The 26781-nt window shown below is 34.5% G+C and overlaps 3 protein-coding genes across 3 annotated transcripts; all 3 read left to right on the top strand.

The window, feature by feature from the left end:
• The first annotated feature begins 2060 nt into the window (after positions 1-2060).
• On the top strand, positions 2061-4294 carry LOC143636171 (uncharacterized). The gene is made up of 3 exons (XM_077103830.1): positions 2061-2076; positions 2245-3120; positions 3192-4294. The coding sequence occupies exons 1-3, from the start codon at positions 2061-2063 to the stop codon at positions 4292-4294; spliced, it is 1995 nt and encodes a 664-aa protein (XP_076959945.1).
• Positions 2164-18384, top strand: LOC143636194 (uncharacterized). The gene is made up of 3 exons (XM_077103850.1): positions 2164-2221; positions 16162-17044; positions 17130-18384. The coding sequence occupies exons 2-3, from the start codon at positions 16192-16194 to the stop codon at positions 18215-18217; spliced, it is 1941 nt and encodes a 646-aa protein (XP_076959965.1). The 5' UTR covers positions 2164-2221; positions 16162-16191; the 3' UTR covers positions 18218-18384.
• An 820-nt stretch (positions 18385-19204) lies between these two features.
• Positions 19205-26737, top strand: LOC143636192 (chromatin-remodeling ATPase INO80-like). Its single transcript, XM_077103848.1, has 23 exons — positions 19205-19299; positions 19343-19421; positions 19541-19622; positions 19812-20166; positions 20256-20691; positions 20868-21068; positions 21164-21274; positions 21347-21774; positions 22468-22657; positions 22733-22905; positions 23517-23642; positions 23718-23879; positions 23950-24007; positions 24104-24331; positions 24414-24560; positions 24649-25134; positions 25209-25469; positions 25551-25658; positions 25722-25816; positions 25890-26046; positions 26134-26331; positions 26402-26557; positions 26639-26737. Exons 2-23 carry the CDS (start codon positions 19359-19361, stop codon positions 26696-26698), a joined length of 4281 nt encoding a protein of 1426 aa, XP_076959963.1. The 5' UTR covers positions 19205-19299; positions 19343-19358; the 3' UTR covers positions 26699-26737.
• Positions 26738-26781: the final 44 nt, after the last annotated feature.

Genomic DNA, 26781 nt, shown 5'->3' with positions numbered 1-26781 from the left:
GTCTGCATATATATTCTTTTTCAATCCTAAGTTAGTGTTCAGCTAAACAAAAAACGACAGTGAGTTGTTAGTTGTAACCGACAATATAGGAATTGAATGCAAATTAAGAGAGTATGCAAATGAATGCGTAAAGGTAACTAAAGAATTTAACTTGCTTTTGATTCAGTCACTCCAAGAATCAAATAAAACAAAATAAAGTAAAGCAATGCTAGCTTTTGATGGCAAATTCCTTTATATATTCATCATCCCGTCCTCTCATCTTCATTACCAAAGCAAATATCAGTCTTTTTTTACAATTTATCTGCTGATCAAAGGAAAAAGCTTTATCTGCAACTTACAGGTATATATGTCTCCACCTAGTTCTTCGACTTTTTAGAGTTTCATTGGTTTGGATTATTAATTAATATGCAGACATTTAGGAATGAAAAGATTATTGTAACATAACATGAAAGGAAAGTAGAAGTAGAACTAATGCATGCCATTGCCAAGTGTTTAATTATTAAAAGCTTAAACGAGAAAAGTTTAATTTATTGTTACACCATGTAAAAGGGGTGCTATTAATAGTTGTTATCCGTTTTTTTTATGCGAGAAATAGAATGTGCTGTTTTTTCAGTGGTGAGCAAGCCATAAATAGGGGTGTTAAGCGGCTTGTGTTTTCGGATAATTATCTGGTTATACCCGACCCGAACCTGAAAATCATGACCCGTTCGACTCAATATTTTTGAAATTTTATGTATTTTACTCTAAAAGTATAACTTCAAACCCAACAAATATACAATTGCATCGTTTGAAGTGGTACCAAAATGCCAACAAATATACAGTTTAAGCATCCCCAAATCTGAAAAAATGATGTGAATTACAAGGATACATATGGCTTAAGCATCTTTAAGTCGTTGATTAGTTATATTACACTTTGATATAAATTATCACCAAGTTTGTTGTGACTTACTTAAGGCTTTGTATATCAGTGGGATTATTTACATATATAATTCATCAAATTAAAGGCTAACTAGACTCTTAATCAGAATCGTCATGGCTTCATCCTCATCATCAAACAATCAGAAGATTGAGCTGACAACTTCTTCAAGTAAGTCTTCTGATTAATTAAATTGGGACTTGTATAGTTGATATTATATGTGTAGAAGAAATCCATTCTATATTAACAGTAAGACACTTACAAGAAAAGTAAGCCAAATGTTTTTCTTATTTATCCCTATATATTACTCCATCCCGTTCGCATCTTCATCGCCTAAACATCAGTCCTTCATTTTTTTACAATTTATGTACCCAATTTGCTGCTGATCAGAGGAAGAAGCCTCATCTGCAACAACACATATAGGTATGTCTCTGTTTCTTCTAGTAGTTGAGTTTTATTCATTTGGATAATAATTTAATTTGGGATTGAAAGAAATGTAGCATGAAAAGAAAGTAGAATGCACCCCATGTGTTTGATTAAAAGCCATAATGCTAGTATAGATTGGTACACCATGTGAAGAGGATGCTAGTGAAAACTTGTCATTGACATACGGTTTGTTGATCTGATATATATATATATATATATGTCATGTGTAAAATCTAGGTGAGACATTACCACTCTTATTCATTTCATATAAAAAGTTAGTACATAATAAGTTATGCCATGCGTAAAAGGACATGTGCTGCTTTTTAAGGGATGAGCGGTCTGTAATGGTTTTAAGTAGTGAGCGACGTGTAGCTAGCTATTTTAAGAGCGGTCAACCCATATTGCTTTTAAGGGGTGGCCAAACGGTAATATGAATACAGCTTAAACAAGTGATATTAATTGAGATGGTGTTCAACCGAATAGTTTTAGAGTCACCATCTTTAACGAATTAGCGCTTCGTCTTCCTTTTATTGCCATAACAATTAGAAGTGCCATCCACTATTAATTGCATTACCGCACATAAGTCTAGTTTTCTTCCATTTTGAGGATAGATACATATGTTTTTTCGTTTAATTGAAAGTGGAGTTGGGCATTTAATTGTTTCAAAAATTACAGTAAGGGTACGGTAAAGTTTCCACATCGGGTTGATTGTCACTGTATGATTTCAAACTCAAGTTAGTTAGTTGAAGCAATACATGTAAGTATTCTGGTGGTGATTATTGTATTGTGTTCACAAAATAAAAGCATTTTTTACACTTACAAAAAAAAAATAGTAGATTAATACTGGGAATATATTTGGTTATATGATTATTGTAACACGTATATTTTAATACTGAATGTAGTTGCATTGGAGCAGCTTCATCATTTTAGTCATGAGCACCTTCTCAGCCTTGTCCAGTTGCAGCCTCTACAAAAGAATGAAAACTCCGATACGGAAGAGGAAGATGAAGATGAAGGTAAAGATGAAGATATAGATGATTTTGTGGTGGAAGAGTGTCATGTTGGCAAATGCAAGATGTGCAAAGAAGAGATCTATTCATTTCATCTATGTTACTACTCTTGCAAGGATTGTGACTACTCACTGCACAAATTCTGTGCACAACTGCCCCGAACCCAACCAAATCACCCATTACATCCCGGCCACAATCTTACGTTGTCTGACGGATATCAGTTTCACGATCCCGTTTTCAAATTCATCGAAACTTTTGATAGTGCTGTCACTTGTGATACGTGCCAAATTGAGCGAAAAAGGTTCTACAACTACCACTGTTCCATCTGTGATTTCAACATGGACATAATATGTGCTACTATTGCTGAGCAGAAGATGGATCACCCAAGTCACCCACACCAACTTCAGCGATATCTAGGTCAGATGGTATTTTCTTGCAATGCTTGTGGTGAGAAACATAGTGGGACCTTCTACCATTGTACCACTTGTTATTGGTTCAAGATCCACTTGAATTGTGCTTTGCTTCCAGCCAAGTTACTTATCCAACGGTCTACGAATGAGAGTTTCACTCATACTCATTTTCTTACACTTGCTTATTCCTTTCCACTTATTGAAATAAGGGCCAGATTCTATCCTGTGTGCAAAGCTTGTGGTCGTGGTTTCTTTTCTGCTAACTGGCATTATAGATGTGATAAATGTAGATATTACGCCCATGTTGAGTGTGCCACTTCAATGAGTGAGGCATTTATGTCTATCTTAATGCAGCCAGGTTATTCTTTTTTTAATACTAGATATTATGTTTGTCTAGTTAAGTTTAACTTTAACTATTCCATTCTTTAGGTCTTGGCAAAACATCTAAAAACTTCAAAGACGAAGACCATCCTAATCTACTCCGTTGTCCATTTCCTAATGAAAGTTTCAACCTTATCAAGCACCTTTTTAGTACCAAATTAGGCGAATTCACAAGTAAAAGAAAGATTGATGGTAAAATGTTTAGCCATCCGCACCCGTTAATTCTTATTGAAACACTCGATAACGGGTCAGTTTCTCTTCATGATCCTATGAAACGAGTGGAACTATTGTGTGACGGGTGCGTGCGACCAATCACGGATTTGCCCTTTTACAAGGGTTCCCAAGATGATTGTGGTTTTGTTCTTCATGAGTGGTGCACCAGGCTACCCTCTGAAATACAAGATCACTATGGCCATTCAAATCATACCCTTGTTCTCCAGCCACAGTTTGGTCCCTTATTCGGTGTGTTTCAGTGTAGTATTTGTAAGTTATATTCCAATGGTTTCTCGTATGGATGCATGCAATGCGAATATCATGTGGATATTCATTGTGCCTTCATACCTGATGTGATCACACATGAAGCTCACCCCGACCATCTCCTCCTAAGAATTGAAGCTTCACCCAATCTATCAAAAACATTTTGTATGGCATGTCGCTGGTCGATGGACAGATTACCGGGGTTCCATTGTCCCACTTGTGATTTCTATCTGCATACAAATTGTGCTTTGTTATTACCTGGAAAGATTAGGCACCAGTACGATAAACACTCACTTAGTCTGAGATACTATCCAGCTGAGAACCATAGAAGCGAATACTTTTGTGAGATTTGTGAGGATGAATTTGACCCAGAAAATTGGTTCTATCATTGCAGCACTTGTGCATCATCTATGCACACCGCTTGTGCTCCGCTAAAACTTTATTGTGAGAAATCTGTACTACCAGTTGTTGTGCCTGTCTTCTGGTTTCTAAATGTCAAATTTGGAAGAACCGTTGAGATCATAGATCACCCGCACCCTCTCACCTATGAACAAGGGCTTAGTGCTGATGGAGAATGTGATGTCTGTCATAAACAATTGCAATATGACATTATCTTTAAGTGCTCCCGGTGCAAGTTTGCCCGTCATTTAGAGTGTGTAAAGAAACACGTGTAGATGTGCTTGTACACGTGTACCTTCAAATAAAATATATAATTGTTGTTTCTTTGAGTTGAAAAGTAAATGCGCTGGTGGATGTAATAATATAAGCAAATTCGACGATATTAATGCATAGACAAGTGATTTATTTGGAAATGAAAAAAATATAATCACTCGATAGACAATAGAATGTTTGATTGATAGAATGCACACCAAGTGCTTGATTAATTAAAAGCTAAAACGAAAAGTACAAAATTGTTACACCATGTGAAGTGATAATTAATTGGATACTAAAGTTCCGCTTATTGTGTCAGCTTGGGTTTGGACTAGCTAGGGACGTTGTTTTAAAACATAACCCCAAAAAACGCAATAGAATCTTAATAAGTCTTTACCGATTCAACTGAACATGAACAAAGGATAATCCGAGCCCAATTTGATTTAACTCAGCCGTAAAAACCGCACCTGAACCTGAATAACCCGAATAAAGATAATTACTAGTAAAGGAAATGTTGGTCCCAAAACCAAAACTCTCACCCTTTTATTTATTTAAAATACAATAAAAAAAATAACACGAAAACTTTGTATAAAAATGCAACACAATAAAATCAGCCCAAAACTATAGTTCAAAAATCTAGCATAAATATACAACGCAAAATTTGTTATACAACATATAACTACACACAACTTTTGTATATATTTTTTTCTTCTTATAGATGGCATATTTTATATGGCTATACTTTCTTTATTTCTTTTAGAAAAAATGCTCAAGCTAAAGATAAAAAAAATGGATTGATTTATGATGTAACTTCTTTTAATAATAATGTCATATAAGAAGTTATGATTTATGAATGTTTAAAAAAATGGGAAACTTTAAAAAATCCAACATCATTCCAAAAGTACTTTCATTTAATTCGTTTTTTTTTTTTCATTCAGTTGATCTCAACCGTTAGATTATTACTAGTCAGACAAAATAAACTTTCTAATAGACATTAAGATTATGAAAAATGTCAGGTTATTGTGGTATTAATTATCCCTTTCATGTTACTTTTAAATTATATTTAGTAAATAATCGTGACCAATTGTCCGTAAAAAAATGTTCAAAATTTGCTTTTCATTCGGTCAAAGAATGGAATAAAAAGATCTTTTGAAGGAATTAATTACGTACTCTATTGGTTCTTCCACTATTTAGAGCTTTATTCGGTTTCATGATTAACATACAGAGTGCACGCCAAGTGTTTGATTAAAAGCTCAAATGAAGAGTATGTATTGTTACATAATGTGAAGTGATCATTATTATTTATGCTGAAAGTTATGCTTTTAAGTTTCTTCTTAATAAATGTGTACTGCATTTAGTTTCAGATTGAGGTTTCTAAAGTTGTTTTATAGTAGGCGATTTATTCATTTCACAAACAAAGTTAGTAAATAATAACGAGTTGGAACTATCTGTCTCTCAAGTAATGTGATGTCTTCCTTGTAACTCCGGGTTAATTGAATTGTTTTTAAGGGAGAAACAAACATGCATGTGATGTTTTTGGGGGTGAGTGATCGACCCGTAAATTTTTCAAGGGGCGAGCGACTCATAACGCTTATAAAGGGTGACCGAATTGTAATTATTAAACAAAAAATTAGATGCTTAACTACGGGTAAGGATTTCATGATAAATAAACAGATCATTTGGTACCAATAATCAAATCTGCATTGATTGAGTTTTCTTGGTTATGACAAAGATATAGAGAAGTCGGTTTTTTTTTTTGCTATTTCAAATATGATATTTATTCCAAATGATTGAATATTAACTTCATCTAGGGTGAAGGAAGGCAATGCTTATATCTTTCATCGCAAGTAATTATATATAATTGCGTGTCTTTGAACTATTTTTTTAATCTTTGGATGTTGAATTGATGGAGATGACTGAGAAATTTGTAAGATGTGACCCTTAGTCCCATTGTTTAAAATCTTAATATTTGCAGCCTCACCAGAGCAATGAAAACTGTGACAAGGAAGATGAAGGCGAACATAAAGATGATTTTTGTGGTGGAAGACCTCCATGTTTGCCCATGCAAGATGTGCACGGAAAGGATCTCTTCATTCCATCTATGTTGCTACTTATGCGAGGAAATGTGTGCACAACTTCCCACAACCCAACAATGAAAGTGTTTTTCCGAATTTCAAACCAATGTTTTAGGGGTTTTGATCGGAAGAAAGATACCAGTCGACCGATGTAAAATTTAGCATTTGCAGGTGGTGCAAGATTAAAGAACTACCTATAAGAATATGAAGTTTAACCGCTTCAAGAAACTCCGATTTAGCTTTGATATTCTTTAAAGGATTATGACACATGCTAGTAAATAATGTGTCAAGTAAGAACTTTGAATTTGTAAATGCATGTGTATATTAACTTCAGGTATTTAAATGGATAGCAAGGGTTCAATCTGTAGTGACACCCTGGTATTCTAATATTTGAATGTTATATAGTAAGATGAAAATCGAATCCTAAGACATTTTCATTTATGCATAAGTTTGTGTTGTAAGAATTGCTTTAAGTTAATCATGAATATCACTAAAATGGGGGAGGAATGTTGGGAATTTTAGTGTTATCAAAGTGATTTAGTGTTATTGGGTTTATTTGATGATCTACTAAATATTATTAATTATTAAGGAGTTAGGAGACGCTGGGGTGCAAGCTCGTTTAATTGAAATAAATTTTGTGTTTTGTTGGCTGGGCTCGTTTGATAATGTTGGGCTTGATGGACCAAAATTTGGAGTTTCCAATAAATAGAGTTGGCCATATAACTCTTCGGCTAGGGTATGGATGTGATGACTAGATCCGGTTTGATCCAACTAGTTAGGATCGGTTTTTTAATCAGGGAATGAATTGTGTGATAAGACTGCCGATGACATCAAACACGGTAGTAACAAAATGGTTGCCTTATTTTTTTCCTTCTTGATTTTTAAGCACCTAAAAACAAATCATTAAAAGAAACAAAACACAGATTGTCTAATATAAAAGGGGGTTATGTTATAATAAGAAGTGTGATTTTTGTAGGAAGGATAAGATGGTTGAAATTAACTTAGATTGGAAATCAAGTGTGAAATAAGGGGGAAAACATAAAAGGAATAACACGACTTTCTTTGTCCACATGCAAGGCATAAATTTATTCTCATATCATTTTAAAACATACATAAAATTTTATGCATTTTTTATAAATAAGAAAATCACTGATAACGAACGTTTTCTTTATCGTTATTATAAGTATCATATTGTTATATAAAAAAAATTAGTGGGTTTTTTTTACAAGTAGTGTTTTATCAAAATTTTGTTTACAAAATTATGTTACACAATCGTGTTTTTCATTTCGGTGACCGTTTTCCCGCGGACGACTTTCCACCAACTTTTCTGGCAAAACTATCCAGCTGTTTTCCGATGACTTTTCCGGCAATGCGGTGGCAGTGGGTGACGTTTGTGGTGGTGGTGGTGGGCGTTGGTTGTAGGAGATGAGTAAAAATGTAAGTGGGTTTTGAGTTTAAAGTCTTGGACTAAAATGCCCTATTTCCTAGCTTTTCTTAAAAAAAATCAAACTTCTTATTTGAACACAACCCATACAAAAAGATGAACTATCCAGCTGTTTTCCGGTAACTTTTCCGGCAATGCGGTGGCAGTGGGTGACGTTTGTGGTGGTGGTGGTGGGCGTTGGTTGTAGGAGATGAGTAAAAATGTAAGTGGGTTTTGAGTTTAAAGTCTTGGACTAAAATGCCCTTTTTCCTAGCTTTTCTTAAAAAAAATCAAACTTCTTATTTGAACACAACCCATACAAAAAGATGAACTATCCTATTTGTGAGAAATTTTATCAAACAAAAAAAGATTTGCTGAACAAAAAATAAAATAAAATGGTATGTCTTGGATCTTGGGTTGTTTTGCATCATCGAGTGACCTCACATTATGCAGCCTTCCAATCAGAGGTGATAAGCAGGCCCGGCCCGTGGGCCAGCCAAGTAAGGCATTGGCTTTGGGCCTCCAATCTTAGAAGGCCTCCGGCTAAACCAAGTGTTTATAGTTTGGGCTTTCATATTCAGAAGTGGGCTTTTTAAAATTGGTAAGTAATTATATATTGATAGGCCATAAGCAACAAAGAAGAGGCCTTAACAAAAAACAATAATGGAAAATGCAAGGAATTGAAGCGGCATTACATATGGACGTTCTTTATTTTTTTCATTATTTTTTATTTTGAAAGGCATAAGTTCTAAATTTATGAATATGAAAATCGAAATCGAGATCTCTTCAATCAGCTTTCAAAATGGTTAACTGAAGGTGGGAAGCTGGAACATCAATTCTTCAAAGGCGGCTTGATTCCGAGTTCAATAGTCGATTAATTTGTTTCCTCTTGTTTCTGTTGGAGCCCTAATTCATAATTCAATTAGTTTGATTTGAAGGCTTGTCGACTTAATTCTAGTTTTGTTGAACCTATTTTGAAGCTATAAGGTACACTAATAAGCCCTAATTCTTTGTGTTTTGATTTCGTTTTTTTTATTATTGTTCCCAATTTTTATACTTCTATTATGTGAACTATGTGAACTGTTTGCTACTGAGATTAGATTCTTTGTGACTTTGTTTGCAACTTTGAATTATAATGTAAAATAGAACTTGAAAGTATGAATAATGTCATTCTAAAAGATTTAACAAACAAAAAGAGAAGCCTAAAAAATTCTTTATTGTTGGTTTAAAGCTCGGGTAAAGGAGGATAGTTTATATAAAATAGTTTTTGAAATAGGCCCAACATTATAGTTAGCTTTAGGCCTCATAAACCGTTGAGTCGGCCCTGGTGATAAGATTGTTTAACTTTTGTATCCATCATGACGGGTTGTCCCTATTAGCCTCATGTTTACTTGACATTTTAATCCTTGTTTGATCATATTTTCTTCTCGCATCCGGTCATAAATTGAGGGCGCCATGTCATCAGGCTGCTTATTCGAAGAAGAACATAAACAAGAATCTTGATTGCCTTGTTGTCTGTTTACCTCAAGAAAACTATAGATAGGATATTCGGGTTTTAAAGACCAGTCACAAAATCAAGACGATCTAGTGTTGTTAAAATTGTTGTTGGTCACACCTCATTTTGATCTTAACCAAATTGACAATATTTTTTAAAACGGGTTGCTATGAACTGCACCGATTTTTATCAAGAACCAAAACAAAAGATGACTATTTTTAAAACTACTCGTTTCGACTTGAATTCCTTTCGACTTGAATTCCTTTCGACCTGTTACCTAACTCAACCCGTCAAATACTTGGTGAGTAGCCTACGAACAAGAGACAAGTTGTGACAAATTACCCATTTTTCTTTAAACCTCTTAATGTATTAATATATATTTGGTGAATTCTAAGTTTCAAAAATTTGACATTTCCTTTATAATAAATTGATTATATTGTAATTTAAATGTGTCATATTTCTATACTTGGTATGCATATATTCCGTATAATAGATAACTAGACGGGTGCCCGCGTGATGCGGCGGGAAATAAAAATCATAGTAATCATGTAACACTTGTGGATGTTCAAGGTTCGTCTGAAACCTTGAAAATGTTTGAACCAATCATCACTTTTGGTCAGCCGGTTTATGAATATTCAAACCATAGCAAATGGTTTTGGTTTATGGTTTATATAGAAAATTGGCCATAAAAAATCGGGCCAGACGATAAACATATTATTAAAGCTCAATGCATGAAACCAAACCATTAGTAATGATTCAGCTTAAAGTTTCAAAGGTTAAGTTTCGGTTCTCAATAACAAAAATTCAAACCAACGGTTTGGTTCACGGTATAACTTATAAACCGTTAAAACTGAATTGTGAACACACATACGTAATATGTTAATTATTTTTATTTGAGAATTTATAGAAATATCATACCCAAATTAAAGACAATAAAATGCTCATTTTTATGGTGTAATTTTTTATAAAAAAATATTGATGTGTGAAAAAGTTATGGACGTTGGGAAATCGTTGGTGTGAAATTATCTACAATAAAAATTAAAAGGAATATATGGGTAAAGATAAATGTACAAAGTAGTAATTATTTCATAAATTTACAAAAGTTGAGGGGCAATGTTATAACTATTTCAAGACATATTTTCTAATTGACAAGTTTGTAACTCTTAGACCATTTCTTTATGTAAGTTGCTTTTGATTTAGTCACTCCAATGATCGAATAAAGGTAAATGATTTCGAAGAAGGAATTTGGGTTTCTTGAATATGGCAAATTCCTTCATTTATTCATTCTTTCATTTATCTAACTCTATTTATTCATCCAAATTAAAAATTACAAAGGGGCAGACTTACTTGAGAGTGTGTTACCCGTCAACGTTTTCGACAAAGTAGTTTTTTTTCTTTACATTTTATATTTTTATGTATTATGTTACCCCTGAAATTATTATTATGTTACCCCTTAAACATTTTAAAACCTTTCAAAGTTAAAAAAAAAGAATATTGGATTTTAATAATCCCTATTAAATGATATTGGCTGATAATAATCCCTATTCGTTTTATCGCCACTGGCCGTCTTAAATTTAAAAAAGTTGGTCCCCAATGGTCCCCTGTTAAAAATGACTTAACGGCGTTATAGTTTTTTCTGAATTCAAACCAGTGTTTTAGGGCTTTTAATAGTTAGGAGTATACGAGTCAATTGGTGTAAAACTTAGTTTGAAATAGTGCTTCAAAATGACGAAACAATGCTTCAATTCAGGTGTTTGAACTTACAATTAACCAAAATCGAGTCGTTTTGATCATTGTTTTGAGCTAAGTTTTACACCAATCAACTCGTATCCTCCTAACGATCAAAAGCCCTAAAATATTGGCTTGAAATTCAGAAAAAACTATAACGGCGTTAAGTCATTTTTAACGGGGGACCATTGGGGGCCAACTTTTTTGAATTTGGACCGCTAGTGGCAATAAAACGAATATGGATTATTATCGGCCAATACCATTTAATAGGGATTATTAAAATCCAATATTCCAAAATAAACATGCAATTTAACTTGAAATCCATAAATTACGGATATTCTGAAAGAAAGTGAAAGATGAGTGGGGGAGATAGGAATGTGGGTTAAATAATAAGAAGTAAAATATAAGCAAATTTATTTTTAGTTCAACACAGTTACAAATAATACCCTTTAGTTTAATTTGAATTTTAATCATCTTATAGTTAAACATTTCATATTACTTATATTAATCAAATCAAGTTATAAATTAAATATATAAATATAATATGTTTAAAATACGTTTTGTTGTTAGATAAGTTAATTGATTTATAATGTTTATTTTATTTTTTATTTTAGGTTTACAATTGTACTTATTTTCTTGATTAATTAAATATTGTGTTTATTAATATTTTTGTTAAGTAAACTCTAAAACTACTAATTAACAATATATGTTTGATTCGGTTAAAAGATATCAATAAAATCATTGTATTATCTAAATTAATAAGTTTGAATAAATTATACAATATAATTAAGCAAACAAGTTTGGGTTATTTTGACGCTACTCATTTTAAACCACTTGTTTTGATGTGCATATTATTACCCCAATGAGAAAAAAAAATCATAGATCTACTATTGCCAATGCCGACCATAAGGTGTGGCAGGGTGGTTGACGACCACATGCCCGACACCCTGTTAGGCCCAAATTTGTTTTTAAAATCAATTGTATTTTTATTTAAAAAATATATATATTTAATGTTTAAACTCAATTACATAATCACTAGTTCTGTCTAGTGGTAAAGAAATATTACTCCCAACGAAAAGGGTATGGGCTCTAGTTACATTTAAGACATGTTTAGCTTGGTCTAGTGGTAAAGATGTATTACTTCCAACAAAATGTTATGGGCTCTAGTTACATCTAAGACATGTATAATCCTATTTTTATACAAAAGTTTTTTATACAACCTAAATTATAACCAAGTAAGCTCATATAAAAATTAAATTGTTTAAATGGAAAACAATATAAAATAGTAACCAAGTTTCAAACTTGTTTCAATTAAGTCACTCATATTTTGTTTTGTCTCAACTAGGTCACTCAACTTTCAGTTTGTCTTAATTAAGTCACTCAACTTTCAATTTGTGTTCTAAAACACAAGGGACAACTACTATATTATTGCAAGTTATATATTTACTAATAAAAAATAAAAAAAATATTGGTTTTAATAACATTTTAGTTATTTATGAACATATAATATGAATGTAAAAAAAATATAGTATTAGAAGATTTGTTGAAAGTATACATACTTAATTGAGCTAAAACTAAAAGTTGAGTTACCTAACTGAGACACATTGAAAGCCGAGTGACCTAATTGAGACAAAATTGAAAGTTGATTGACCTAATTGAGACAAAATAAAATATCATCATCGTACTCAGTATATCCCACTAATAACAAAGCTATGGTAAGGTCTGAGGAGGGTAAGATGCAGACAACCTTACATCTACCCCATAGGGATAGAGAGGCTGATTTCGATGAGACCCCTAACTCGATAATAGTTTTGCATCAAGCCTTGGACATAAGGCACATAGTACTTAATCATCGGGACACCGGCTGATTGGTACATGTACCCTTGTCTTTCGGCTATCAACGCCACCATATGATGCCTGATCAACCTTCCGTCACTTTTAGCGTTATTTTCACGAGATTAGTAAAATAACGTCAAAATTAGTGCAATTTTACTTTTGCCCACCCGATGGTTCACACATATATACATTATATGCGGCACCGCAAGCAGGGCGTAGACAAAATAAAATATGAGTGACTTAATAGGAATAAACTTGAAACTTGGTTATTATTCTATAAAGTTGTCACTTGTTTAAAGCCAACAAAATATTCCTTCTATTTAAGGCCCAAAAAAAATTTCGCCATTGGCCCAAATATTTTTTTTGCGTTCTCGGAGCCGGCCCTGGCTATTGCAAACGGATTAATCGGGTTCCGATACGCGTACACTCGAAGCTGGATCGGGGCACGCCAAACGCGTAATTGGTCGCCTGTACAACGCGTTACCATATGCATGAAACGCTTAAAAAGGCCGCGGTAAACTCGTTAAATGAAATTAGTGTCTAGATGGCTTTAGGCGAAATGCATAAAGTAAAGGTAACAACCAGCAAATCATCATCATCATCATCATCATCATCATCGTACTCAGTATATCCCATCAATAGCAAAGCTATGGTAGGGTCTGAGGAGGGTAAGATGTAGACAGCCTTACCTCTACCCCATGGTGATAGAGAGGCTGCTTCCGGTGAGATCCCCGGCTCGATAGTAGTTTTGCATCAAGCCTTGGACATAAGGCACATAACACTCAATCATCGGGACGCCGGCTGATTGGTGCATGTACCATTGTCTTTCGGCTATCAACGTCACCACATGATGCCTGATTAACATTCCATCATTTTTAACGTTATTTTCACGAGATTAGTAAAATAACGTCAAAATTAGTGCAATTTTACTTTTGTCCACCCGACGGTTCACATATATATACATTATATGCGTGCACGAATAATCTATCCAATTAAGTTGCTTTTGATTCAGTGACTCCAAGAATGTATATATCAATCATCAAATTATAAAGCAATAATATTATTTGCAGCCGACAATATTGGACATGAATAGAAGAATCAGTATACAAATGAATGCGTAAAGGTAACCTATGAATAATCCAATTAAGTGCTTTTAATCGAGTCACTCCAAGAATATATTCATTCATCCCAGTCACTCTATTTATATTTATTCACCCATCTTCATTGCATAAACAAACATCAATCTGCTGATCAAAGGAAGAAGCTGTATCTACAATATTACATACAGGTACGCCTCCGGATCTTCTAGTTCGTAGAGTTTTATTCGTTTGGATAATTAAATATACAGACATTTAGGAATGAAAAGAATATTAATGTAACATGAAAGGAAAATTGAGTTAATGCACACCAACTGTTTAGTTAAAACCTTAAGTGAGGAGTGTGTATTGTTATACCATGTGTTGTTATTGAGCGGTGTGCAACCCATCAATAGGGGTGCTAAGCGGCTCGTGTTCTGGCATGTTAGACCCAACGCAAACGTGAAAATCGTGTCAGTAGCACGAACACGACCTGTTAGAATCAAGATTACTGAAATTTCTATGTATTCTACTCTAAAATTATATGACCACAAATAACAAAAACCACATAATAAAGGCATTGCAGTTTAAAAGGTCTTTGTTTTTCCAAATATTCAAAAACGAAAATCGGTTCATTGCTGGGAATTCTTTATCCCCAAATCTGCAAAACTGATGTGGATTACAGATTTACATATGGTTTATGCGTCTTTATATTCTTGATTAGTTAGAAAATAATAGTTTGGTATAAATTATCAACAAGTTTTAGCAGTTACAAGAATAAAGAAGTCAATTGTTTTCCTTATGGTTAATGTGACTTACTTAAGGCTTTGTAAAAATAGGATTATTATCATAATCCATCAAATTGAAGGCTAACCTGCAGACTCTTAATCAGAATCTTCATGGCTATGGCTTCATCTTCATCATCAAACATTCAGAAGATTGAGCAGACAACTTCTTCAAGTAAGTATTCTGAATAATTAACTTGGGACCAGTATAGTTAATACAAAATTTAGAAGAAATCCATTCAATACTAACAGTAAGAACAACTACAAGAAAACTAAGCCACATGTTTAATTAAAGAATTACACAAGGCTTTGGAACAATGGGATTAATCCATTTATTTTCTTAATTTATGCCTATATATTACTCCATCCCGTTCACATCTTCATTGCCTAAACATCAGTCCTTTATTTTTTTTACATTTTATGTACCCAATTTGCTGCTGATCAGAGGAAGAAGCCTCATCTGCAACATCACATAAAGGTATGTCTTTGTTTCTTCTAGTAGTAGAGTTTTATTCATTTGGATAATTAATATACAAGCAAGGGAATTTAATTTGGGATTGAAAGAAATGTAACATGAAAAGAAAGTAGATTGCGCCACAAGTGTTTCATTAAAAGCTTAAATGAGAAGTATATATTGGTACACCATGTGAAGGGGATGCTAGTGATTTCTTGTCTGTTTTGAGTATATGCCATTGACATACGGTTTGTTGATTCGATATATATGTCATGTGTAAAATCTAGGCGAGACATTACCACTCTTATTCGTTTCATACAAAAGTTAGTACATAATAGGTTATGCCACGCGTAAAAGGACATGTGCTGCTTTTTAAGGGATGAGCGGTCTGTAATGGTTTTAAGTCGTGAGCGACGTGTAGCGATTTTAAGAGCGGTCAACCCATAATGCTTTTAAGGGGTGGCCAAACGATAATATGAATACAACTTAAACAAGTGATATTAATTGAGATGGTGTTCAACCAAATAGTTTTAGAGTCCACCTCTTTAACAAATTAGCGCTTCGTCTTCCTTTTATTGCCATAACAATTAGAAGTGCCATCCAGAAGCAACAACAACCCATCAGAAACAGCTATTAGAGTTATTACACAGCCAACAATGAAGTGTGTCATAATTCAGGGTTTAGGGTCAATTGATTGGATTTTTTATTTATTTTACTTTTGTTTTTAACAAACAACTCATTAGTTATTGCAATAGTACCTTTCTGTAAAAAATTCAGATTTGACATCAATCTTTTTTCAGTTTTATATCCACTATTAATTGCATTACAGCCCATAAGTCTAGTTTTCTTTCATTTTGAGGATAGATACATAAGTTTTTTCGTTTAATGAAAAGTGAAATTGGGCATTTAAATATTTCTAAAATTACAATATAAGTATTCTGATAGTGATTATTGTATTGTGTTCATGACATCGCCACAAAATAAATGCATTTTTTTACACTTACAAAAAAAAAAGTAGATTAATATTTTATTATTGAATGTAGTTGCAATGGAGCAGCTTCATCATTTTAGTCATGAGCACCTTCTCAGCCTTGTCCAGTTGCAGCCACTACAAAAGAATGAGAACTCTGATACGGAAGACGAAGATGAAGATATAGATGATTTTGTGGTGGAAGAGTGTCATGTTGGCAAATGCAAGATGTGCAAAGAAGAGATCTATCCATTTCATCTATGTTACTACTCTTGCAACGATTGCGACTACTCCCTACACAAATTCTGTGCACAACTACCCCTAACCCAACAAAATCACCCATTACATCCCGACCACAATCTTACGTTATCTGACGGATATCAGTTTCAAGATCCCGGTTTCAACTTCGGCAGGATTTTTGATTCTTTTGTGCAGTGTCATACGTGCCAAATTGAGCGAAAAAGGTTCTACAATTACCATTGTTCCATCTGCAATTTCAACATGGACATAATATGTGCTACTATTGCTGAGCAGAAGATGGATCACCCAAGTCACCCACGCCAACTTCAGCGATATCTAGGTCAGATGGTATTTTCTTGCAATGCTTGTGGTGAGAAACATAGTGGGACCTTCTACCATTGTACCACTTGTTATTGGTTCAAGATCCACTTGGATTTTGCTTTGCTTCCAGCCAAGTTACTTATCCAACGGTCTACGAATAAGAGTTTCACTCATACCCATTTACTTACACTTGCTTATTCCTTTCCACAATTTTTAAAAAGGGCCAGATTCTATCCTGGGTGCAAAGTTTGTGATAGTGGGTTTATTAGCACCTTTTGGCATTACAGATGCGATAAATGTCGATATTACGCCCATGTTAAATGCGCTACTTCAATGAGTGAGGCATTTATGTCTATCTTCATGCTCCCAGGTGGGCAATTATTTGATTATTTTCTTTTTAATACTAGATATTATGCTTGTCAATATAAGTTAACTTTAAATATGTCATTCTTTAGGCCTTGGCAAAACTTCTAAAAACTTCAAAGATGATGACCATCCTAATCTAATTCGTTGTCCGTTTCCTAATGAAAGTTTCAACCTTCTGAAGCACCTTTTTATCAACAAAGGCGAATTAACTATAGAAAGAAAGATTGATGGTGAAATATTTAGTCATCCGCACCCGCTAATTCTTATTGAAACACTCGATAACGGGTCAGTTTCTCTTCATGATCCCGTGAAACGAGTGGAACTATTGTGTGACGGATGCGTGCGACCAATCACGGATTTGCCCTTTTACAAGTGTTCCCAAGATGATTGTGGTTTTGTTCTTCATGAGTGGTGCACCAGGCTACCCTCTGAAATACAAGACCACCATGGCCATCCAAATCATACACTTGTTCTCTGGCCACGGTTTGGACGCTCCTTTGGTGTGTTTCAGTGTAAGATTTGTCTTTTACCTTCGAATGGTTTCACGTATGGATGCATGCAATGCGGATATTATGTGGATATTAATTGTGCCTTCATACCTGATGCGATCACACATGAAGCTAACCCTAACCATCTCCTCAAAAGAATTGAAGCTTCACCTGAAACTTATTGTATGGCATGTCATCGCTATACAATAAAAAACAGATCGGTGTTTCATTGTCCCACTTGTGAATTCTGTGTGCACACAAAGTGTGCTTTGTTATTACCTAGAGAGATTAGGCACAGGTACGATAAACATTCACTTAGTCTGAGATACTATGCAGCTGAGAACCATAGTAGTGAATACTTTTGTGAGATTTGTGAGGATGAGTTTAACCCAGAAAAGTGGTTCTATCATTGCAGCACGTGTGCATCATCTATGCACACCGCTTGTGCTCTGCTAAAACTGCATTGTGAGCGATCTATAGTACCAGATGATGAACATGTCTTCTGGTTTCTAAATGTCAAATCTGGAAAAACCCTTGAGATCACAGATCACCCACACCCTCTCACCTATGAACAAGGGCTTAGTGCTGATGGAGAATGTGATGTCTGTCATAAACAATTGCAACATTACGTTATCTACAAGTGCTCCCGGTGCAAGTTTACCCGTCATGATGTGTGTTGGTGTGCATGATAAAGTTGTCCAACTTGGTTGCTTTATCATAGTTTGTTAAAGGAAACACAAATAGATGTGATTATACACACCTTCTAATAATTGTTTGTTCTTTCTTGTTTCTTTGAATTGAAAAGTAAAAGGGCTAGTGCATGTGATTGGTACATATGATAAACCAAATAAGGCATTCAATCTAACTTAATTTCCACTGTAATTCTATCTCATAATCTTATTTCTCTATATAAAGTTTCAAACTCAAAGAATTACATATGCATTTTTATTGGAACTGTCTGCGAGCAGTATTACTACTAAAGATTAAAATACAAATTTTTTCAAAAAATACGAAGTTGTAGGAGGGTACAAACGGATTCTAATTGAACCCAAACTAGCGGCATTGGGACTTTCTAATTAAACTCTATGATTTTAGATTTTAGGTTTTTCGCTTTTCGATTTTTGGCTTGTGAATTTTAGAATTTTTGTTCAAATCATTTGTCTTTTTATTTATTACTGTGTCTTTTGTTTATTTTCATCATTATGTTTTTTTCTTGACATTGTATTATATTATTCAGCATTGTGTTATCTTTTGCTTGGCAATGTGTTATATTTTGCGATCTATTGTGTCTTTGTAAACTTACTAGATTTTGGAGATTGTATAGGATAAGTTAAACTCAATAATATAAGCCAATTTGACAATAGTAAACCCGAAAACTTGACTCGTCATTTCACCCATATATCCTTCGAATTAGCCCAGATGAGAATCAAGTATGCGTCTCCACTAAGAAAAAGCAGGCATCTTACTTACAACTAGATAGATGCTATATGGTTAATAATATTGGTTGTTTTAGAAAGTAAAAATGATAAAGATAACAATAATCAGTATAGTTAAGCTAACTTGTGGGAAAACAATGCTGTGTTTCTAAACTGCCACGTGGATGGCCACAACGGTGATACCAGCATTCGGTGCCAGCCAGCCAGAACCTCTATCTGCGCACGTTAGCCACTTGGCGTACGGTTTACTTTAGCAACCTGAGCTTCGTAATGCCTTCTGCTTATCCTGCGCATTACATGTAACATCTTCTTTCACCACCAAACCTAGGGTTTCAATCGGCAACATAATAATAATAATAATAATAATAATAATAATAATAATAATAATAATAATATGGAGGAGTCCAATCGCCAGTTGACGAATCCGTACACCTATTCGAATCTCTTCAATCTCGAGGTATGTATCTGTTCTCTTCAATTCAATTATTCTGTTCAAATTAGGGTTTACGAGACATAATTATAATAATATTATGCGTTTTTATTATTATTATTAATTATTATATTTATATATTGTAGTCGTTGATGAAGTTTCAAGTACCTCAACCAGAAGATGATTATCATGCCAATAGTAATAGTAGTAGTCAGGATGAGACAAGAGGTATAACCACAACTAAAAACAATAGTTATCAAAAGGGGATAGCGGCGCAGCATGTTGCTCGCTTACCCATTATCCAGATGTAGTTCGGTTTGTGTTATATATAAAAGGATCAATATTTTCTCATAGTTATCTGGACAATTAGGAGTCCTGTTGAAATATCATTGAAGTTAATGATGTCTGAATCAACAGGTGGAATGATGTCAGAGAAGAAACGGAAACGGAGTGTGTACGGTAGTGATGAAGACGGCGGTTACGGTACTTACGTAGCTGAGGAGCGGTATCGAGCCGTGCTTGGCGACCATGTTAATAAGTACAAGAAAAAGCATGATAATAATAATAATAATAATAATAATAATAATAATAATAATTTGAATACTCCTGGTTCTATGTACAATGGTGTGTCGGAAATGAAGAGTAGTTTAGGATTAAAAGACCGTAAACGAGTACACAAGGTTGAAACCGCTTCAAATTTTGTAAATGGTAGGATAACTCAGAAGCAGGGGAACTATGACGTAAACTTATCTCCACATTTTGACGTGAATAGGTCCGTGCATCGTTTAAATATTATATGAAATATATGTTACCTAAAACAGTTAAATGTATTGTATATGAGTTTTCTATTTTAACGTGCAGGTCGTTTTCAGAACCTATTTATATAGATATTGGAGACGGTGTCAGTTACATGATTCCTCCAACGTATGAAATGTTGGCTAATACATTAAACTTACCTAAACTATCTGAGATTCGAGTGGATGAGTTTTATCTTCAAGGCACGCTTGATTTGGGCTCATTAGCTTCAATGATGTCAGCTGACAAAAAGTTTGGCCCAAGAAACAAAGCAGGGTTGGGCGAGCCTAAGCCCCAGTATGAGTCACTTCAGGCAAGATTAAAGGCGCAATCTTTAAACAAATCTCCCCAGAAATTCAGTCTTAAAGTCAGTGATGCCGCATTGGAATCATATTCTATTCCTGAGGGAGCGGCTGGTGGAATTAGGCGTTCGATCATGTCAGACGGTGGATCTCTGCAGGTTCATTACGTGAAGGTGTTGGAGAAAGGTGACACGTATGAGGTTTGTATTAACATCTTCAAACTGGCTTGTATGTAATTCAAAAATCAAAATTCTAACAAGTTTTATACATTCATAAGTGACTGGATCAAAATTGCCATTTCTACTTATATGGTAGTTTAGGATTTTGTTGGCCGTTATCACTTATATGCATGCACCTTGAACCGTTTGACATGCAGATTATTGAACGCAGCTTGCCCAAGAAGAGGAAAGTGAATAATGATCCATTTGTTATTGAGACAGAGGAAATGGAAAAAATTGGTAAATATTGGGTGAACATGGTCAGAAAAGACATACCAAAACATCATAGGGTTTTTATTAACTTCCATAGAAAGCAATTAACAGATGCCAAGAGGTTTGCAGAAAACTGTCAACGTGAGGTCGGTGCACATGCCCTATGATGATTTTTTTGTAGTTTTATTAAAGTTATTTTCTTGTCTTACTTTTGCATGCTTAAAAGTTACTCCTTATCCAGGTAAAGATGAAGGTGAGCAGATCATTTAAGTTAATGAGGGGCGCTTCAATTCGCACAAGGAAACTGGCAAGGGACATGTTGGTCTTATGGAAGAGAATAGATAAAGAAATGGTAATGTTTGTCTTTTGATTTTTGGATAGAGTTAATATTGTTTAGAAAAATGATGGAATATTATTCATTCAGGCTGAAATAAGAAGAAAAGAAGAAAAAGAAGCTGCGGAAGCTTTGAAACGTGAACAGGAGCTTCGTGAAGCTAAGAGACAACAACAGAGGCTTAATTTCTTATTATCACAAACAGAATTATACAGTCACTTTATGCAGAACAAGACAGCTTCAACACCTCATGGGACTTTGACTGAAGAGGAAAGTAAAGTAGTTGACCAAGAAGCAATTTTGACTTCTTCAGAAGTCAGTGTTGAAGATGAAGATCCTGAAGAGAGAGAAATGAAAATGGAGGCCTTGAAAGCAGCCCAAGATGCAGTCTCTAAACAGAAAATGATTACTAGTGCATTTGATGATGAATGTTTGAAGCTGCGCCAAGCTGTCGGGACTGATTCCATCGACCAAGATGCTTCCATTGCTGGATCTACTGACATTGACTTGTTACACCCGTAATGTTCTTCTTCATCTTGGTTCGAACGGTTATAACTGGGGTGATTTAGGTTTTTTGATTATCCTCTGGGTATGTTTTGGGTGGATTAACTTATCCAAATGGGTTAAAAGTTGAAACTAAAAAATGTTCACGAATTTACGGTCAAAATTCAAAACGGGTTGGGTTTTACAGATAACACCTTGTTTTTGTTTTTCTTTGAATCTGATGTACAATACGGTCTAACGTGTGAAGTATCATATATACCCAACCCAAACTTGAAATAGGCAAACTTGATACTTTAACTAGTCTTTAAGAGCATAGATAATATTTTCGCAAGTTTATATGAACTTTCCCTATATTTAATGCATTAAATATGATTGCAAAATCTATACTGGATAATTATCTTATTTTTTGGAATAAAACGATTTAAGAGAGGTTACAAGTAATATTTGCTTTTATCTGTCACACAGCCATTGTAGTTATTTAAACACTTGGTTCTATAACTATTATTTTTAGATCTATATGGTAACTTTCGTAGTTGCATTAAATATAGTTATTATTATGGAGTTCAAAAGAAAGCGCTACAAACAAACAGGCTAACCTGACGGCCTGACCCGAACCACGTCAATTTAACCCTTATTCAAACCCATCTATTTTGCTACATCTATCCAGGAGTTTGGTCTGTTTGTTGACTATTCAAAAATTGTTTCAGGTCAACCATGCCTGTGGGGTCATCAGTGCAAACACCCGAGTTATTTAAAGGTTCTCTAAAAGAATATCAGCTTAAAGGTCTCCAGTGGTTGGTGAACTGTTATGAGCAGGGTCTAAATGGTATTTTAGCAGATGAAATGGGCCTTGGAAAGACTATCCAGGCAATGGCCTTTTTGGCGCATTTAGCTGAAGTATGTACTCTTATCTGTGAAAATCTTCATTGCTACTGTTAATCTTTAATTAGATTGTTAATTACACCTTTTTAGGAGAAAAACATTTGGGGCCCATTTTTAGTTGTGGCGCCTGCTTCTGTCTTGAGCAACTGGGTTGATGAAATCAGTCGGTTTTGCCCTGATTTAAAAGCACTTCCTTACTGGGGCGGCATTCAAGAACGTACAGTGCTTAGGAAAAACATTAATCCAAAGCGTCTATATTGTAGGTACAATATTTTAATTTGATAATAAATGTTCTTAAAACAAGTTACACTGATCGTCCCTTAGATATATAGCAAATTTTAGGTTTCGTTCTTAAACTAAGGAAATAACAGAATTATCCAGCATGTTCAAATTTTGTCACAGTTTTTGTCCTTTCCACCAATGGGCATTTTTTTCCGTCTAAAGTCCAGGCATGTGCATTGCACATGAGGTTAATGTGGTCATTTCACCCACTTATTGAAAAAGTAGAAAAGAAAATTGAGTTGAGAAAAATTAGTAGAGAGAGAGAGAGAGATTTGGGTATTAATATTTTTTTAGATTTTAAATTTTGTCATTAGGTGGGTAAAAGACTAATTTGCTCACATGTGCATGGCATGTGACTGGACTTAACAGACAAGTTTAACACCCTTTAGCAAAATTCACGAAATTGTGACAAAATTTGAACACAAAAGGACTGTTTCTATTGTTTCCTTAGTTTAAGCATGAAACCTGAAATTTCCTATATACCGAAAGGATGAAAATTGTAATTTGTTCTTGTTTTTAAACTCTCATTTATTATTTGTACTATTTTATCTTCTACATTTCAAATGGTGATTGTTACACTTTCATTTAACAGGGAGGCTGGATTTCACATTCTTGTTACCAGCTATCAACTGTTGGTGTCAGATGAAAAGTATTTCAGGCGTGTGAAGTGGCAGTATATGGTTTTGGATGAAGCTCAGGCGATTAAAAGTTCAAGCAGGTAAGAATGTTCAACCTTTTGTTGCTAAAATGACGAACATGCCCTTACATGTGTATTGTTGGAAACTACTGACAGTATAAGATGGAAGACCCTGCTGAGCTTTAATTGTAGAAATCGTCTGCTTCTTACGGGAACTCCAGTTCAGAACAACATGGCTGAGTTGTGGGCGCTACTTCATTTCATCATGCCAACTCTATTTGACAGCCATGGGCAGTTTAATGAGTGGTTTTCTAGAGGGTATGATTTCTTACTTTTTATTAATATGTTTTAGCTTAATGATGTTTAAACCTGCATCTCTTATCACCAGTATTGAAAACCATGCGGAACATGGTGGAACGTTAAACGAGCACCAGCTTAGTAGATTGGTGAGTAAAACTAATCTTTTTTTTTATATCGGCTTTTGTATTCCTGAAGAGATTGTATACATAATCTTAGGCTTACATTTTGTATTATATTACCAGCATGCTATTTTGAAGCCTTTCATGCTGCGGCGTGTTAAGAAAGATGTGGTTTCCGAGTTAACTGGGAAAACTGAAATTACTGTTCATTGCAAACTGAGTTCGAGGCAACAAGCTTTTTATCAAGCTATAAAGAACAAGATATCTCTTGCTGAGTTGTTTGACAACAACCGTGGTCTTAATGAAAAAAAGATTATGAATTTGATGAATATTGTCATTCAATTGAGAAAGGTAATAAATTTCATATATACATGATTAACATGTTACCATTTTTTGTGCAATTCGTTATATTTTATCTTTGCATATATTATAGGTTTGCAACCATCCAGAATTATTTGAGAGAAATGAAGGAAGTTCATATCTGTATTTTGCTGATATACCAAACCCACTTCTTCCTCCGCCTTTTGGAGAATTAGAGGATATTTATTACTCTGGATATCAAAATCCCATTACATACAAGGTTTAATTTTTAATTTTAATTTTCAACAAACCAATCTATCTTCAGTTTGTCTTATTCTTATTAAATTATTAGTTATAAATGCTTCCAGGTACCAAAGTTGGTTTACCAAGAACTTACTCAAGATTCGGATGCTTTTGGCAGAGGATTGTTTAATAAACGTTTTAACATATTCTCCTCGGAAAACGTGTATTTTTCTACATTCAAACAAGAGAAAGACGGAACGTTTGGTTTTACTCGATTGATAGATTTGTCACCAGCTGAGGTGTCATTTCTAGCAAATGGTTCTTTAGCCGAGAGATTATTGTTTTCCATCATGAGATGGGACCGACAATTTTTGGGTGAGCTGGTGGACTTGATGATGGAAACTGAAAACATTCAAAACAATGATGTTGAATTAAAGAATCTTGGAACTGAGAAAGTAAAAGCAGTCACAAGAATGTTACTAATGCCATCTAAGTCAGAGTCAACTGTTCTAATTGACCATTTGGTCATGCCACATCAGGATAGACTTGCATCCAATGTCCGACTTCTTCACTCAGCTTTCTCTTTCATTCCAAAAACAAGAGCGCCCCCCGTAAGTTTTCTCAATTGATTTTTTAAATTTTATGTAAATATATGTTTATTCATTTGTCATTTTTGGTTTGGTAGGTTAATGTGCACTGTTCTGATAGAAACTTTACATACAAAAAGGTTGAAGAATTGCATCACCCATGGATCAAGAGGTTGTTAGTGGGCTTTGCACGCACATCCGAGTATAACGGGCCCAGAAAGCCCAATGGGCCGCCTCATCATTTAATAGAAGAGATTGATAAAGAACTTCCTGTTTCACAACCCGCTCTTCAACTCACTCACAAGATCTTCGGGTCATGCCCACCAATGCAAAGTTTTGATCCTGCAAAAATGCTCACTGTATGAGCACATATTCATCTTCAGTCATATGTTACTTTTGCAATCTGGATGATTTTTATTTCGATTTGTGATGATCTATAGGACTCAGGGAAGCTTCAAACATTAGATATACTATTAAAGCGTTTACGTGCTGGAAATCATCGTGTGCTTTTATTTGCACAGATGACCAAGATGTTGAATATTATTGAGGTATATATTCATTAAATTTTATCTTTTGTATGAAATGGCATTTACCCTTACACATGCTTGCAGGATTATATGAACTACAGAAAATATAGATATTTAAGGCTTGACGGGTCATCCACCATAATGGACCGCAGGGACATGGTCAAAGATTTCCAACATCGGTGAGAATATTATTATATAACAATATACATTACTTCTTAAACAATCTTAAAAAAACATTTTTGTATTTTTCAGGAGTGATATTTTTGTATTTTTATTGAGCACAAGAGCCGGTGGGCTCGGGATCAATTTGACAGCTGCTGACACAGTCATATTCTATGAAAGCGATTGGAATCCGACATTAGATTTACAAGCAATGGACCGGGCTCATCGGTTGGGTCAAACTAAAGATGTTAGATTTCTCTTAGTTAAAAATTTTAATATATTATGATCTTGTGAAATCTTAAATAAGCCACACATGTTTTTGTTCATGATGTAGGTTACAGTGTATCGGTTAATCTGTAAAGAAACCGTTGAAGAGAAGATTTTACAGAGAGCTAACCAGAAAAGTACAGTTCAGCAACTTGTAATGACAGGTGGACATGTGCAGGGTGACTTGTTAGCCCCTGAGGATGTTGTTTCTTTGTTGATTGATGATGCACAGTTGGAGCAGAAACTGAAAGAAATACCCGCACAGGTTCGGTTTCTGGATTTAGTTTTATTTTATAATTGTTATGTTAATATATTAATTTTATGTTCAAATGAAGGCTAAGGATAGACTAAAGAAGAAAGAGACAACAAAAGGTATCAGGATAGATGAAGAAGGAGATGCATGTTTTGAAGATGTTGCTAAATTTGAATCCCCGGTGGACTATGATGACCCATTTATGAACCCTGATAAAACCGCGCCTGTGGATAAAAAGGTGTGGACATTTTGACCTGTTATCTGACCTGTTCGTTTTGGCACCTCTAATTTGACCTAATATGTTTTGTAACAATTGCAGAAAAAAGGTACCATGGATAAGGGTACTGTGAAACCAAGACCGCCAAAAGGTTCAAAATAGGTGGACTCTTTGGCAGCACCAGGTTCAGACTTCAAGGACGGTGAGCGGAGGCCAACAAAGAGTGTAATGAGAATCTTGAACCA

Source organism: Bidens hawaiensis, unplaced genomic scaffold (genome assembly GCF_021521415.1).
Source record: "Bidens hawaiensis isolate Kalapana, Puna unplaced genomic scaffold, B.hawaiensis_p1.1 tig00007801_1, whole genome shotgun sequence".
NCBI classification, from domain to species: domain Eukaryota; kingdom Viridiplantae; phylum Streptophyta; class Magnoliopsida; order Asterales; family Asteraceae; genus Bidens; species Bidens hawaiensis.
The sequence above is the reverse complement of the archived record's forward strand: the minus strand, read 5'-3'. Positions and strand labels throughout refer to the sequence as shown.